The sequence below is a fragment of the Condylura cristata genome, unplaced genomic scaffold, assembly GCF_000260355.1.
Source record: "Condylura cristata isolate star-nosed mole 26May11 unplaced genomic scaffold, ConCri1.0 scaffold00024, whole genome shotgun sequence".
NCBI classification, from domain to species: Eukaryota; Metazoa; Chordata; class Mammalia; order Eulipotyphla; family Talpidae; genus Condylura; species Condylura cristata.
The window spans coordinates 19,303,444-19,317,838 of record NW_004567125.1 but is presented as its reverse complement, the minus strand read 5'-3'; the positions used below and the strand labels follow the sequence as shown (position 1 = coordinate 19,317,838).

Below are 14,395 nucleotides of genomic sequence, written 5' to 3'. Positions count from 1 at the left end.
CTGCAATCATTCTCTGGGTATCTTTAACTCAACCTGCACCTCCCCTCTGGCTGCATTAACATACCTTCACCCTTGCAGCCGGAGAGAAGGGTGTGAGTGGATATTTTTGTGGTCCCCATTTTCTGGTGAGAAAACCGATGCCCGCAGAAATCAGACCTTTTGCCTAAAACCAAACAAACAGATAAATAGAGGAGTCAGACCACAAACCCAGAATTTTGGTTTTCAGATGGCATGAAATGATCTATCACCTGATAAATCCAACATCAGTTGACAGGCAGGATGATGCAGAGTTACCACATGTGGTATGAGATCCAGTGCAGATTCCTTATAGCTCTTGATGAAGTACCACAAAGATCTCGGATCTGAAGGGTTCGTGTGCACAGTGAGAGAAAAAAAATCCTTCTGGAAACTGCCTCTTTTTCTGTGCAGGGGGCCGGGTGTTCCCTCATCCTCAAGACTGCGCCCAGCATTTGATGAATGGAGACACTCTGAGTGGGGTTTATACCATCTTCCTCAATGGAGAAGTCAGCCAGAAGTTACAGGTGTACTGCGACATGACCACCGATGGGGGTGGCTGGATTGTAAGTAAATGTGCCTCTTCTCTGTCCATGCGAACACCCTGGTCTTCTAGTTCAGCCGCTCAGCACACAGTGAAGCAACTTCAACACTGTCTGGCCATCCTTTCACCCACCCTCTACACATCTGGGGGCTCTTCACTGCTCTCAGAGTCTGTCAGCAGCCCGTCCACAGTTTGGCAAAGCAGAGGAAGGACGCCACCTATGGAGGCTGCAGTGGGTGGTCGGGTGAAGGAGCCCCAGGAAAACTGCTCCTTCTGCAGGACAGTTCATGCAGTAAAGCACAGGGACAGAGGAACCGTGGTGCAGGGAGGCCCTGCGGTCGTGGCTGCTGAGCACGAGAGCCATGCTGAAAGCGCAGTCCTCTGCGCCTGGCTTCTCTGCAGAAGGAGGGCAGCCGCTATGCAGGGTGGCCTGGACCTCTCTGTCAGAGGACGGCACCTGGGGGAGCAGCTGAAGGGCATGACGTGAAAACCACTCCAGTCTCAAAGGTTGCCACTGTCCACATCATCTCCTGGCCTCTCTGGCCTCTTCCCCAAAACCATCGCTGCCTTCAAGGGGCATCAATGGTTAGGAAGAGAGAGACACCATTTCCTGCTACCATCCCGCCCCGTGTTTGGTAGGTCGGCACAGAGGGAAAGAGAAGGCACAGCCTCCTAAATCACCTGCCTAGCACCAGAGTGTGCAGGGACAGACCCAGCAGCCAGGCCCTAAAGCTGGCTGGTGTTACTGAGTCAGTGCAGGAGGGAGGGGCTCGGGGCTCCAGCGGAAGCCCCCCAGCACAGCGAACTCACAGCTCTGGATTTTTTGCCATTCAAACTGGATGGTTTTTGAAAGGATTTAAATGGTGGCTGTGCTCATAACTGCTACACGTGGGAGATATTTTCCTTTATGTTTCTGACATATTTGTGACTCCTTCTTAAAGCGTAATTGGAAATTGGAGGCGAGGCTGATGTATTGAGGGGTTAAATGAAATTAGCACTTAAACAGCTCAGAAACAGAAAGTGAGTGATAGGCAGTAGCTCTGCCTGCGAGAAGATGATGACAGTTACTAGCTGATTTGACATTGGTCCTATTCTTCTGGTGAGAAATGCTTTCTGTTACACTCTGTGGTGCAAAAAAGATTAACTCCAGAGCCAGGCCTATTTCCCCTGACTGTTGGGGGCTGATGTGTATCTTGAATCCTTTCTACATTGCAGCGGTGCAAATTAGTGTCAGCCTCACACGCTGGCCTATTCATCAGGGACCCCTGTGCTTGCAGAAGTGCTCTGTACATCGCCTCTGAAACCGCCACGCGAATGCCACGCTCGGTCTCTACTGCAGGGCTCCTGATCTGGCCGTCTTTGTCATTGCAGATATAAAACTTGGTTATAGCAATTGTACTCATTACAGCTTATTTTCCTGAGCAGCTGCTCATTTGTTTCCCTTTCTCGTCACAGGTGTTCCAGAGGCGGCAGAACGGCCAAACTGATTTTTTCCGGAAATGGGCTGAGTACCGCGTTGGCTTTGGGAACCTGGAGGATGAGTTTTGGCTGGGTAGGGCCTCTCTCTTGCTTTCCCTGAGTGTGCTTCTGTGGCTCCTTGTCCAGGTCTTCCCTTTCTGGGTGCTTCTGGAATTATCAGAAACCCTTGGTCTGCTGAGAAGCTGACAATTCATGAATTGCTTTCAGTACCTCTTGCTCTGTTTGGCTCCACTATTGATCTTTTTTTATCTTATTGTGGTGTTTTCCTCTTTGCTCTGTCTCTTCCCATCCTCATTAATAGTCTCTTATGCTGATGGGTCTTGACAGGAGGCAACTGCAAAGCAGCTGCCTGGCATGGCGGGACCACGGAAGCGACAGGCGCTGGTCCTCCCTCAGATGCCAGGCGCCCAGCCCACCATGTGCAGCTCAGCAGAGGAGTGAGGCGGCCACTGAGCTGCTTCCTTGGAGGATTATTATTACCTGACTTGGGAAGGGCAAGGGGATAATAAAAATGGCATTAGAGGCAACTGGCAATTTCCTAGAGGTCTGATACAGGCAAGACACAGCTTTTTTTTTTTTTTTTTTTTTTTTTAATGGAAACATCGCTTTATTGGTAGGCCAGGCCACAGTGCAAAACTGCACAGAGTGGAAACATTCCTGGACACTGGAGTGTACAACAGCAGCGGACAGGTTAATACTCTTCGCCCCCATCCTCCCCATCAGCACTGTCTGCTCCAACCTCCTCATAATCCTTCTCCAGGGCGACCATGTCCTCTCTGGCCTCAGAAAACTCCCCTTCCTCCATGCCCTCCCCCAGGTACCAGTGGACAAAGGCCCGCTTGGCATACATCAGGTCAAACTTGTGGTCCAGGTGGGCCCAGGCCTCAGCGATGGCTGGTGAGAAGGTAAATACACACCAACCCAGGCAGATAGCAGAGGTGCCGATTCCAGAGAGTAGCAAACTCATTACTGCCTGCATCTCCCTCTAAGTTAGAGTTTGCCAGTGGTTTATGTAGAGGTGCACGGGGAAAAGGCAAGTAATCAGATACCATATTTGTGTTCCCTCTCTCTGCCCATCACCGTCTCATCCAGGCCTCACCATCTTGCTCCTGGATGTTCCTTCACTACCCTCTAACTGGCTTCCTGGCCCCCAGGACCATCCATTGTCCACATGATCACTAGAATAATCTTCCTCATACCCCAAATCTAAACAATGGCTAATGTCATTCGTAAAACCTTTCAGTGATGCCTCATCACCTCCAGGTGAAGGCCAAACACCTTCGTTAAGGTAAAAATCTCTCCGGATTTGACCTCTAATCTACCTGCACCCCAAGCACCTGACTCCTCTTCTCCCCTCCCCCATGCCCCATAGCAAACTCCAATGTTCAGAACCACTGCAAGAAGCACTCTCCCAGTCCCAAGTAAGCCCCTCTCCCCAACAACAACAAAAAACCCTGGCTGTTGTCTTTCTCTGCATATTCAAAGGTCCAGCTAAACACATCTGCCTCCACAGAACCAACCCTACCCATATTTTTAAATTGAAGCACCACTGGTTTACATCTTTGCTGGTGTTTTGACAGAACAGGGTTTCCCTCGTCAGTACAGTCACTGTAGCTCTCCAACCACCGAAGTACCCACAGTGCTCCACCACTGCCGACTGTGCTCTCCCTGTGTCCTGTTGCCACCCCTCACCCTCCCCCCACTCTTCTGGATGCCTCAGATCTATGGTCAGCTTTCAAGGGTTGGTTTGCAAGTTTATCTTGTCTGACCCTCTGCTTGGTTCTTCTACCTTGCACCTATATGTGAAATCACCCAGAATTTTTTTTTTTGGCTTATTTCACTTAGCAAAATCCCTTTCAGCTCTATCCACATTGCTGTAAATGACAGGACTTTGTCTTTTTGCTCCCTGAGTAGTATTCCATCGTGTATATATACCGCACTTTCTTGATCCACCCATCTGTTTTGGTGCATTTAGATTGTTTCCATATTTTGGCTATTATAAACAGTACTGCAATGCACACCGGCATGCAGCTTTCCTTTTGAATGAGTATTTCTGTATTCTTTGGGTAGATACTAGGGGTGGAATTGCTACGTCAACAGGCAGATCCAGGGGCCTCCCTGGTGACCTAGGGGTTAAGCCTCAGCACTATCACCACTAAGGCCTGAGTACACATGGCAGGCCTCTCCTGTCTCAACTGCTGCTCCCCTCAGCAGTGTATTTCAGTCAGTCTGCCTATTCTGCTCCCCACTCTGTCTCTGGTAACTCCTCTCACAACCCCCATGCCCTACACCCCAGTTCTTCCATGCCAAAAAAGAAAGGCACATCCATTTGTACCCTTTTGAGAAAGCTTCACAGTGCTTTCATATGGGCTAGACAACCCCCCCTTTTTTTCTTTTTTACCCTTTCTGGGAGAATCAGCAACTCCCTCATTTATGGCTCAGATCAGTGTCCATCTCACATTCTGTGTCTCTTGATTCTCTAAACTTCTTTCAGACTGGGACCACATCCTATTTCTTTTAACCCCATTGCCTGTTACAGTGCCTGAGATAGTAGGTACCTAAAATGTAGAGCTCAATCAATCAATTATAAGAATTACTGAATACTTTTAGATACCCAGAGCTGAGTTGGCAAATGTAGGTAATAAAAATATAAGGTATAAATCATATAAAAAGCCTGCGAGAAAAGTGAGGTGAAGAAGAAAACTCAACTTACCCTCTAGAAAAACTCAACTTACCCTCTAGGACTTTGCTGTGTGGGAGACCAGTGCAAAGCACTCAGGTCACAAGCAGACAGTGCCCATGTTCCCACACCTCAGTCACTCAGGGCCACTTTCAAACTTTTCATCATATCTGTGAAATAGCTGAATTGTCACACTCAAATTTTCTGTCTTGTTTTGCTTAATTAAATCTTTTGTTTTGTGAAAGAAACTATAGCACTGCCAAAAATGGAAAGCAAATGATCAGGTTACAAATAAAAGGAGTTTCAGGAGGAAATGCAATGAAACAAAACCACATTAATATTATTACAGGAGAATTAAAATGGTAGCAGTGCAAGCTTCCTGTTGCTACTGGTGCTAAAAATGGAGATTATAAAGTATTGGATGTTAAACCTTAGAATGAACTGAGATTGAGAGTTAAAGTTAGAATCAAGCTTCATATTTCTCCTTAATCTACTAAGAGAATCTGACTATACCATTCTCTATATGTACAAGGTTATTTAGTCCTTATTCCCAAAATAGTTGTCAAAGAGACCATCTCACACTGGGAAACACTGTGCTAGTGTGCCATCTCACACTAACCTCTGGGCTACTCATCAGAAGGAAGAGTTCAGCTTCATAGAGAAGGCAAAGAAAGGTGAGTAAGAAGAACAGAGGGAAGGAGACAAAAAAAAGAGGCAGGAATCCTGCCAACATATACATACAGAACAATGAAAAAACAGTGCAACCAGAGGAGAGGGGAGAGTCAGGAAAAGAAGAAAAGGAGGTTAGGTGGGCTGACTGGGGCAAGTGATGACAGCTGAAGTCAGGAGAGAAGCCTTGACTTAATGCCTTAAAAAATAGGGGGGCAGAGCCTCCCTGATGGTGCAAGGGGTAAAGGCTCAACATTATTAAGCTACTGCCAACCACTGTGGCATGAGTTCGATCCCCGGCCGGGGAGCTGACCCCCATGGTGCAATAGACCTCTCCTGCCTAACCCACTGCTCCCCTCAGTAATATATTTCAGTACATTTGCCTGTTCTGCCCCCCACTCTGTCTCTGGTGAATCCTCTCATCCCCCTAAACCTCTGGCCTACGCCTCAGTTCTTGTATGCATAATTAATTTAAAAAAATAAATCCTTAAATAAAAAGGAAAGGAAAGAAATAAGAAGCCCGTGAGAGCTCTCAAGTAGTTCAATACCCAGATTGGGAGTAACAGTCTGACCCACGATTTATGTTCTAAGTTGAGTTCTCTAAAAACAGAGGCCAAGTTTGGATTCTTATATAAACAAGGGGAGTGCTCTCAGTGAAGGAGAATGGGGAAGTGGGATAGGATCGGGGAAAGTCCAACACTGTAGTCCGCTTAAGAGACCAGTTCATCGTGCTCCTCAGGATGCACTGGAGCATGAATTGTTCCCCAGTGCTGGTCACCAGCGGGCAAGGGATCTGGGCTCATGTAATCTTCCCCGCAACATCGAGCACTGATGGAGGTAAGCTGCAAAGCAAGAGGAAAGGAGAATGTAAGTGACTCCTATTTGATCAAGGGAAATTATCCAAGGAGAAGACTTTGAGTTGTTAGCAGCTTCAGGCTGTGTCTACCTTCTAATGAAGGGCATCTGGGCATAGCACTAAGGATTCACTCCACCCACATATGCGCAAGTCTAGGGAATGTGGAGAGTAATTAAATAGAAAAAAATACAGCTTTCAAACCATCTTGACTTACAATCAACATGAAGCTTTAACTTTCAAGCAGGATTTGGAAGCAGAGAAATAGATGGACCCTCAGCCAATCACTTCACCCCTCTGGATTCAACCCCCTCTTCCACAGAAACTAGCTCATGTAATCTTTACATTTTCTTCCATCTCTGCCATTCTGTGATTCTAAATCATGGCAAACGGTGATAGATATCAGATGTCACAGCAAAGTCACAGGAGTCCAAGTCACAAGGCAGATAGAAATCGGGACATAGATCTTACGAACTATGCAGGGAATGGGTCAAAATCTGGGCAGGTAGATCATCCTAGGAGAGCCCCAAGACACAGCCCTCTAGGGTTAGTGAACAAGAAAATACATACAAGGTAATGTTACCAGGGAGGATCTAGGCTGCAGCTAGACTTGGGCTTAGGGGTTCATACCTACAAGGGTGTATTAGATGAAGGCCTGGGGAGGCCAAGGAGAGGATAGTGTGGTAACTGCTCAGAGAGACCAGGGAAGAAGCAGCACCTTAGCTGTAGCTGGTAGATTAGGGAGAAAGTGGGGTTGGAGACGTGTCAATCATCTCTGACCTGGTTTTGGGAGCCCCAGGGGGCTGGAGGAGAGAGAAGGTGGGGCAGTGTAATGAAAGGTACACAGAGTTCCTTTTGCAGGCTACTGACAAGCAGCATGTCTGGACCTCCTGAACCCCTAAGCTTCATCCTGAATTCCTCTGAAACGTGTTTCTGCCTCTTGTGAGCTAACACTCACACCAAAGGATCCATGCCCACATAACGCCTCTTATCACCCAACGCCATGGTTTGGAGTGCGAAAAGGGAGTGGGGACAAGAATCTTAAAGCCCAGGGTGTGTCTGCTACCAGTTCAAGACCTCATAGTACAACCCCTGAGCTGACCTGTGGTGGGAACTCCCCGGGAGCCCTGGGTCGGCCTTTCTACCATGGAAATTCCATCTGTTTGATGGATCTGGTTGGTAATGACCCAGGATGGGCTAAAGTCAAAAGGAATTCAGACACCCGCCTCACTAGCATTTTTTTTTTTTGGACACTAGAGTAGCATTTTGCCTCCCAGAGCCAAACTTCCGGAACAAGGCTCACCCTCACTCTCTCCTCACAGGGCTGGACAACATACACAAGATCACATCCCAGGGCCGCTATGAGCTGCGCGTGGACATGCGGGATGGCCAGGAGGCTGCCTTCGCCTCCTACGACAAGTTCTCCATCGAGGACAGCAGAAACCTGTACAAGCTCCGCTTAGGGGGCTACAACGGCACTGCAGGTACCTGGGCCCTGGACACACCCCACATGCAGCAGGACCGTAGGGAGATTCCCAGTCTGAGCCACACCAGGCGGTGGCTGCACCCACAGATTGGACAGTGCCTGTCACCCACACTAGTCCAGGCTGCCCCCACCCATTCACAGGACCTGAACCCAGCAGCTCGGAACTTCAGTTTCCTCATCTGCAAAATCATAATAATGATGCCTGCTCTGCTTGGCAGAGTACTGGGTGGGTGCGGGAGGGGAGTGGGTGATAAATGCAGGGAAGGTGCTTTTAAAGTAAAAAAAAAAAAAGTGTGATGTATGAGTAAAGGATTATTTTTCTTGTCTAGATTAATCAATATGTGCTCTTATCCGGTGAGAGCATAATCATCTACTGTCTGAGTAGAAATCGCCCCTCAATGACATCTAGGAAAGCCATCTTTTAACTAATGAAAATAAAACAGGTCCCCCATTGTCTGAGACGCACCCCCTCCATTCTGACGCTGTTGAGGAGTGAGCGGCCACTTAAATGGTCCTCACTGGCCACATTTCTTTTCATTTCTGCACAATCCACCTTATATGTCATTTTTCTCTTTATAGATTTTACAACATTTCAACTAAGTAGAACAATCATCTCTGTAAAGTCTGTTGCATTAATCATTTTATTGGAAGGTAATATCTCATATCCAGTCTGCTTTGGAAACTTTGCAATCTGTTTCCTGTATTCTATTTAGCACCTTTCATAAAACCTGTTTTTCCAAATACTCTACAGTTCATTCCATGGAGTTATCAGTTCTCTTATTAGCTCCATTTCTAGGGCTAAATGCTAGTGGGTAATTTTAGCAACATTTTTATACCTCTTGGAATGAAGAAGACCACCACGTTGTTGCCTTCCAATTACTGTATCTGTGCAATTATTTCTCTTCTAAGCCAGATATTGTTACTCCACAGAGAAGATATACTTTCCTTGTGTTATTATTCTTACTTGAGATCACTCAATGGCAAACCAGTCAGCCTGTTTTGCCCCGAACAAAAGATCTACTTTTCAACACGTTGGGTTTAAAATTGAAATACATTAAAATATATATCAGACTAAGTCATTTCAAAAATAACAGATACTACCCAAACCCTAAGATAAAAATTGTAGAAAAGCAGTTATTGTTTCTCTGTCAGGAAGTCAAGCAAGCCCTCCCACTTCCTTCAAGACCTGCCTTCCGGCCTGCTCGTGACCTGCCCCAAGCCTGTACTTTAATCTGGCCAGTCACTGCCACCTCTGTTGTATTTCTTTCTCACTGTCAGGCCCCTGGGAGGTCAGAACTGTTGAACTGTGTTCTTCTCTCATATGGCATGGGCAAATCCTGCCAATAATTTGGCTAATTATCATAAATTAACCACAACCTGACCCTTCATCTCAAATACTCAAGTTCATTTTTCCCAAGATCTAAACCTGGGCTTATACAGATTCTAGTTCTTTTTAAACTGGAAGGGTTTCAAGGAAGAAGGGACCATACTCCCTTTTCCTGGCTTTTAGTATTGCTCCATTGTCCCTGGCCTCTCTCTTTGGCATTTGTTCATCCTTACTGTCCAGACTGACAAGAATCTATCCCCACGGCATCCAATCCAAATGCAATGCCTTCTCCTAGTCCCATTTCAAAGGTTACAAAAATGCAAGTCTCTAATCAGGACTCTAATTGAATTACACATAGAAATTATCAATTAATATCAGTTAATTAACACATAAACTAAAGATCATATATAAAATTATCCATAAAATGTTGTTGGTCAACTCCTAAGCATTGGTAGTGCTTAAAGCACATTCAAAAGCAGCATAAATCACATCCTCTGCAAAAACTAAACATCTATTTTTAAAAGAAATAAATAGGCACCACAAAAGAAATGAGATACTCACCTCCAGTTCAGAGATAAGGTTCTGGGGGTTGAAGAAGGCTTCATGAGGGCAAAAATATTTAAACAGGATCCCAGGATAAGGCAAATATCCTGGAGAAGACAAAAGAAGATTTCCAGAAGAAAGCTTCAGAAGGAACAATCACTAAGGAAGGAACGGAGGTGTGAAGGGTCTGACAGCCCAGGGTGTGGTATGCATTCAAGTAGAAAGAGAAAAAAGATTGGAAGACCAGAAGGGTGAAACCAAACTCTGAGGGGTCTTGAAAGCAAGGAGACAGAGTTCAGTCTTCAGCTATGGTTGATCTTGAGTAGCATATTGGAAGGGGTTGGGGGGGGGCGGTGTTAGGAAGGTCAGTGTGAGAGCCAAGAGCAAGCTAAACCTGAATGAGCAGACCTGCTGTATTTAACCTGGCAAGCAATAGCAGGAGCGTTGGCTCATGTGCAGAATTAAGAGAAAGGCATAAATCTGGACAGCATGTTGAGAGAGAAAACCAAGACTGAGACAATGTACTGAATATATGAAGTACCTAGATGAGGCAGAAATAGGGAGGGGAGGCAGAGTTAGGGAGGAGATGAGGAGATAAAGACCCTATCTGAGGCAGCACAGGAAACACAGGGGTGGAAGCTGGGTGGGATTATTGCAGAGGAGTCATGAAGGCAAACTGAAGGATGAGCAGAAGACAGAGTGATAGGGATGTGGGGGAAAACAATGCAGTCAAGAAACCAATGTGAAAGAAAGGTCACTAGAGGTAGGAGCAGCCACGAATTTTAAGATAGAGCAAATTAATATGATTTAGGTTGGGAGAAAGTAAAATGCTAGTGTGTGGGGGGAGAGTATACACAAAAACATACAAATACCTGAAAAAAATACAGTATCTTTTCTGCCTTTTCCAGGCCCTGGAAGAAATGGGAAGGAGTGATTTGCATATAGTGGGATCAGCTCTAGCTGAAAAGAAAACCTGAACAAGAAAGATGAAAAGAGTGAGACAGAGACAATGACATGTTAAGTTAGGGATCCAACTAGCCTGGGGAGGTCAGGCTCCCACAATATAAATGTCCCATCATATAAGTATCATTATGGAAGGAAGCTTTAGAGGCAGCGAGTAGCCACTGTCAGTGTAGACCAATGAGAATTTTAGTCTCTCCCAGCTTAAAGCAACCCCAGAAACATCTAAGATAAGCCTCTCAGTGGCGTGAATGAACTTTAGCACCTTTGACCACAGAGCTTGCCAAAAGTATGGCCAACTGTAATGAATTAATTACAGTCTGATCAATCCCCTCAAATGCTCAGTTCATATGAACAACATCCCACTGAGAGCACCGGACTCTGCTGCTTCTAAGAGTAGAGATCTCATGGCATCTCAAGCAATCCATCCTATTTAGTAACAGCTCCAATATTTGATTAATATCTTCTCATGTGAGCCAAATTATGCCTCCTTGTGTTCTCCATTTATTGAGCCTCATAACTGCCCCAAAGAGATAATTTAGTTTTTTTTTAATAATATTTATTTATTCATGCATACAGAACAGGCCAGAGGTGCAGAGGCAGTGAGAGGTTTTACCAGAGACAGAGTGGGGAGCAGAACAGACAGACTGATGAAGTACACTGCTGAGGGGAACAACGGGTGAGACAGAGGAGGTCTGCCATGCCATGTGGATTACTTCCAGGACCAGGGGTCAAACTATCACTGAAGTGGCTGCAGCTAACTTGCAGTGCTGCATCCCATTGTGCCATCAGGGAGGGCCCATAATTTAGTTTTTTAAGTCCATATTCCATCCACTACTTGGAAACAGTATCTACCCCTTCAAGCTTGCTCTGCCCTAAGATGCAGCCTCAGTTTTCTCATCCACTTCTCTGACATGGTTACAATTTCTTCATTGTCCTTTTCTTATGAACAGGAAGTCTGGTTAACTTTGGTGTTCTTAACATGTAGACCCAAGTTCTGAAAGTGAGGTTTTGGAGTGGGATGACTGGATCTGGTAGGTCATGGAGACTTACCAGGCTGTGAGAGCACAGCAGTGGCACAGGTTAGACTCAGTCTCATGGCTCATCATGGCCTCATCCTGAGACAAAAGGAGTCATGACTGTCACGTCCTGGTGTGGACTTGGAGGAGACAGATGAGGGAAGTGGGTGACACTGAGTGGACAGAGTTCTCAAGGGAAGGTAAGGAGACCAAGAACTGTTTTGGAGAGATTACAGCCTGGGAGCAGCTGATTCCTGTGGTACAGGAAGTTAAGTGCTGAGTTCAACCAGGCTAATCAACTGGGTAGAAACAGCAGAGGTAAGTGAAATGTCCCCTAAATGGAGGCCAGGTTTGTTAAGTGTGTCAAAAGTCCAGAAAATCCTGACCAAAGAGTAACAGGTCAGAACATCTCATGAGTGGATCTTTTTTCCAGGGGACTCACTCAGCTATCACCAGGGACGCCCCTTCTCCACAGAGGACAGAGACAATGACGTTGCCGTTACCAACTGTGCCCTGTCATACAAAGGGGCGTGGTGGTATAAGAACTGCCACAGGACCAACCTAAACGGGAAGTATGGGGAGTCCAGGCACAGCCAGGTGGGTGAGCTCAGCCAAAATGTGCTTCCTTCCATTCAGAAAAGACCAGAACTTGAACTTATAGTTTCACTTTACCTTTCACGTTAAGTGCACACATGTGTCTTACCTTGTCATTTTAAATGGAGGTACTCAGAGTCTTTGGGAAGAAAGTAATGCAGACACTGGGAGCAGGGCTGAGCTGGAGTAACAGCCAGAGGAAGGAGAAGAAGCATCTGCACCAGCACTAGAACTCAACCTGAGAGGCCCTTCCTTGGCAAACCGCCAACTTCCATTCCATTTCCCCATCTGGAAGTGCCCATGAAGAAGTGCCCATCAATTTGAGGCATAGTTTCACTTGCTTACCTTCATCCTAAGTATGGTCCCAGAAGGGAGAATCAGAAATACCAGCATAAATTGAGCTATCTCTCCCCCACTGGAGACTAAAGACCATTAGCTGGATTGGATGATAGGGTGCCCAACAGGGCCAATTGGGACCACTGTTTTAGCACTAAAAGGCTGGCACCCAGAGAAACCTGGAAACCTCTTAGTTTTGGGCAAACCAGGTTGGTCAGTCACCATAGGTGGAAACCACTAGAGACCCCCAGGAGGAGTGAGCAGTCAAACACAGTGATTCCCTTCAAAATGCTTTCATTCTGCTGTAACTTTGCAATTCAACTGGGGCACAGATGCATATGACTCCATAAAGACAACACATATATAAAGCTGACAAAAAGGAATGACTTGTAACACAGTCCCAGGAAAACTCACAACTTGGGCTCTCTGCCCCCAACTCCTACTGTCCAAGCTTGTGTCCTATTGAAGAAGGAGGAGGCTCTCATTTGCTTGTCTTTCTCTGTCCCAGGGGATCAACTGGTACCACTGGAAAGGCCATGAGTTCTCCATCCCCTTTGTGGAAATGAAGATGCGTCCCTACAACCACCGTCTCACAGCCGGGAGGAAGCGGCGGTCCTTGAAGTTCTAAACCACAGGCAGCCAAGAGTCAACCAATCTTTTCTGTCATTTGTTTGTATTTTATAAGATAAAACAAGAAGTGGGGGGTAACAGTAATATGTTTTGCAACATATTGCGAGTGTTTCAAGAAAGCGGGATGCAGCAGGAATCAGCTGAGGATCAGCTGTCTTTGGTTTCTGCTGCCCCAGGGGCCTGAACCACGGTCTCCTTTCTCCCTCCTACCCCGTCATCCTAACACCCCCCTCCTTACCACCAAGGAGGAAAAGTGAAGAGTTTTCTTAACCGACCAAATCAAAGATAAGCCCTAAGTCACACAGGCATGCATTCTTTTCTCCTGCCCTCCTTCTGAGATGCCCTTCACTTCTAGGTTGTTTCTAGGCGCTGGCCACTGTCTTCAATGGCAAGGTTGAGCCTTCCACCCCAGAGATGGAGCCTTCAAGAGAGAGCTTTGCCAACACTCTCATTAAGAGGAAGCAACTCCACCCCTTCCCACAACCCAAGCCCTTTTTAAAGGGCCAGAGCCTCATCTTCTGACACTCTTGCTCTTATCAGCCTACTGTCCTCTGTTCCCATTCAGGAGTAGTGGCCTCTTATCCAGTCACCCGGCTCTTTGCCTACTTCCATCCTACTTTCGAGCCCCGACATGCCCAATACTCTTCTGGAATCTAGTTCCTACAGCACTGTCCACAGCTTGCGCTGTGTCCCTGTGGGTCCTAACTCACTGCTTGTCCCTCAAATTAGGCAAAAATAACTTTTGGGGGAAATAGGTGGGAAGGATGGTTGTGGTCTTTAACACTTTCAGGTCAGACATTGAGGAAAAGATAGATGAAGTAGAAATCAGGCAGCTGCCATTGAAATTATAGGCCCCCTAAGGAATATAGATTGTACCTCGCTCTATTTTTCTCTATTTCTAGTCCTATTTGTCATAGCTTTTTTTTACTCAGTTGCAAACTGAAGACTGCATTTCTGTCTTCATCCAGACTCTCTTTAGAGTAGGTGGCTTGAGAAGAGGCAGAAGAAGAAATTATATGACCAACTGGTCATTTCCTTCATGGATAATCCTCGGGCAGTGGAATTTGGACATCTTGGTCTTTATTTCTCTCTTTTTTGATCCTATGGGCTCAAATGGATTTTCTCCAAGAGAGCTGAAGATTCTAGAAGCCAGGAGCCTCAACTTTTCCAATTCAGCTGTCACCTGCAAGCATCCCACAGCATCTGTCGAAAATTATGCCTAGCCATCTACTCCTTTTCCTCTCCCCTTCTTCAAGGCCC

General features: G+C 46.2%; 1 protein-coding gene across 1 annotated transcript in view; it reads left to right on the top strand.

The window, feature by feature from the left end:
• Positions 1–14,019, top strand: part of TNR (tenascin R) — a 187,001-nt gene extending 172,982 nt beyond the window's left edge. Inside the window, exons 18-22 of the mRNA XM_004688505.2 lie at positions 430–581; positions 2,015–2,111; positions 7,563–7,724; positions 12,009–12,172; positions 13,014–14,019. Coding sequence (XP_004688562.1) covers positions 430–581; positions 2,015–2,111; positions 7,563–7,724; positions 12,009–12,172; positions 13,014–13,133 — 695 coding nt within the window. The 3' untranslated portion in view covers positions 13,134–14,019. The remainder of the gene's footprint in view (positions 1–429; positions 582–2,014; positions 2,112–7,562; positions 7,725–12,008; positions 12,173–13,013) is intronic.
• The last annotated feature ends 376 nt before the right edge of the window (positions 14,020–14,395 follow it).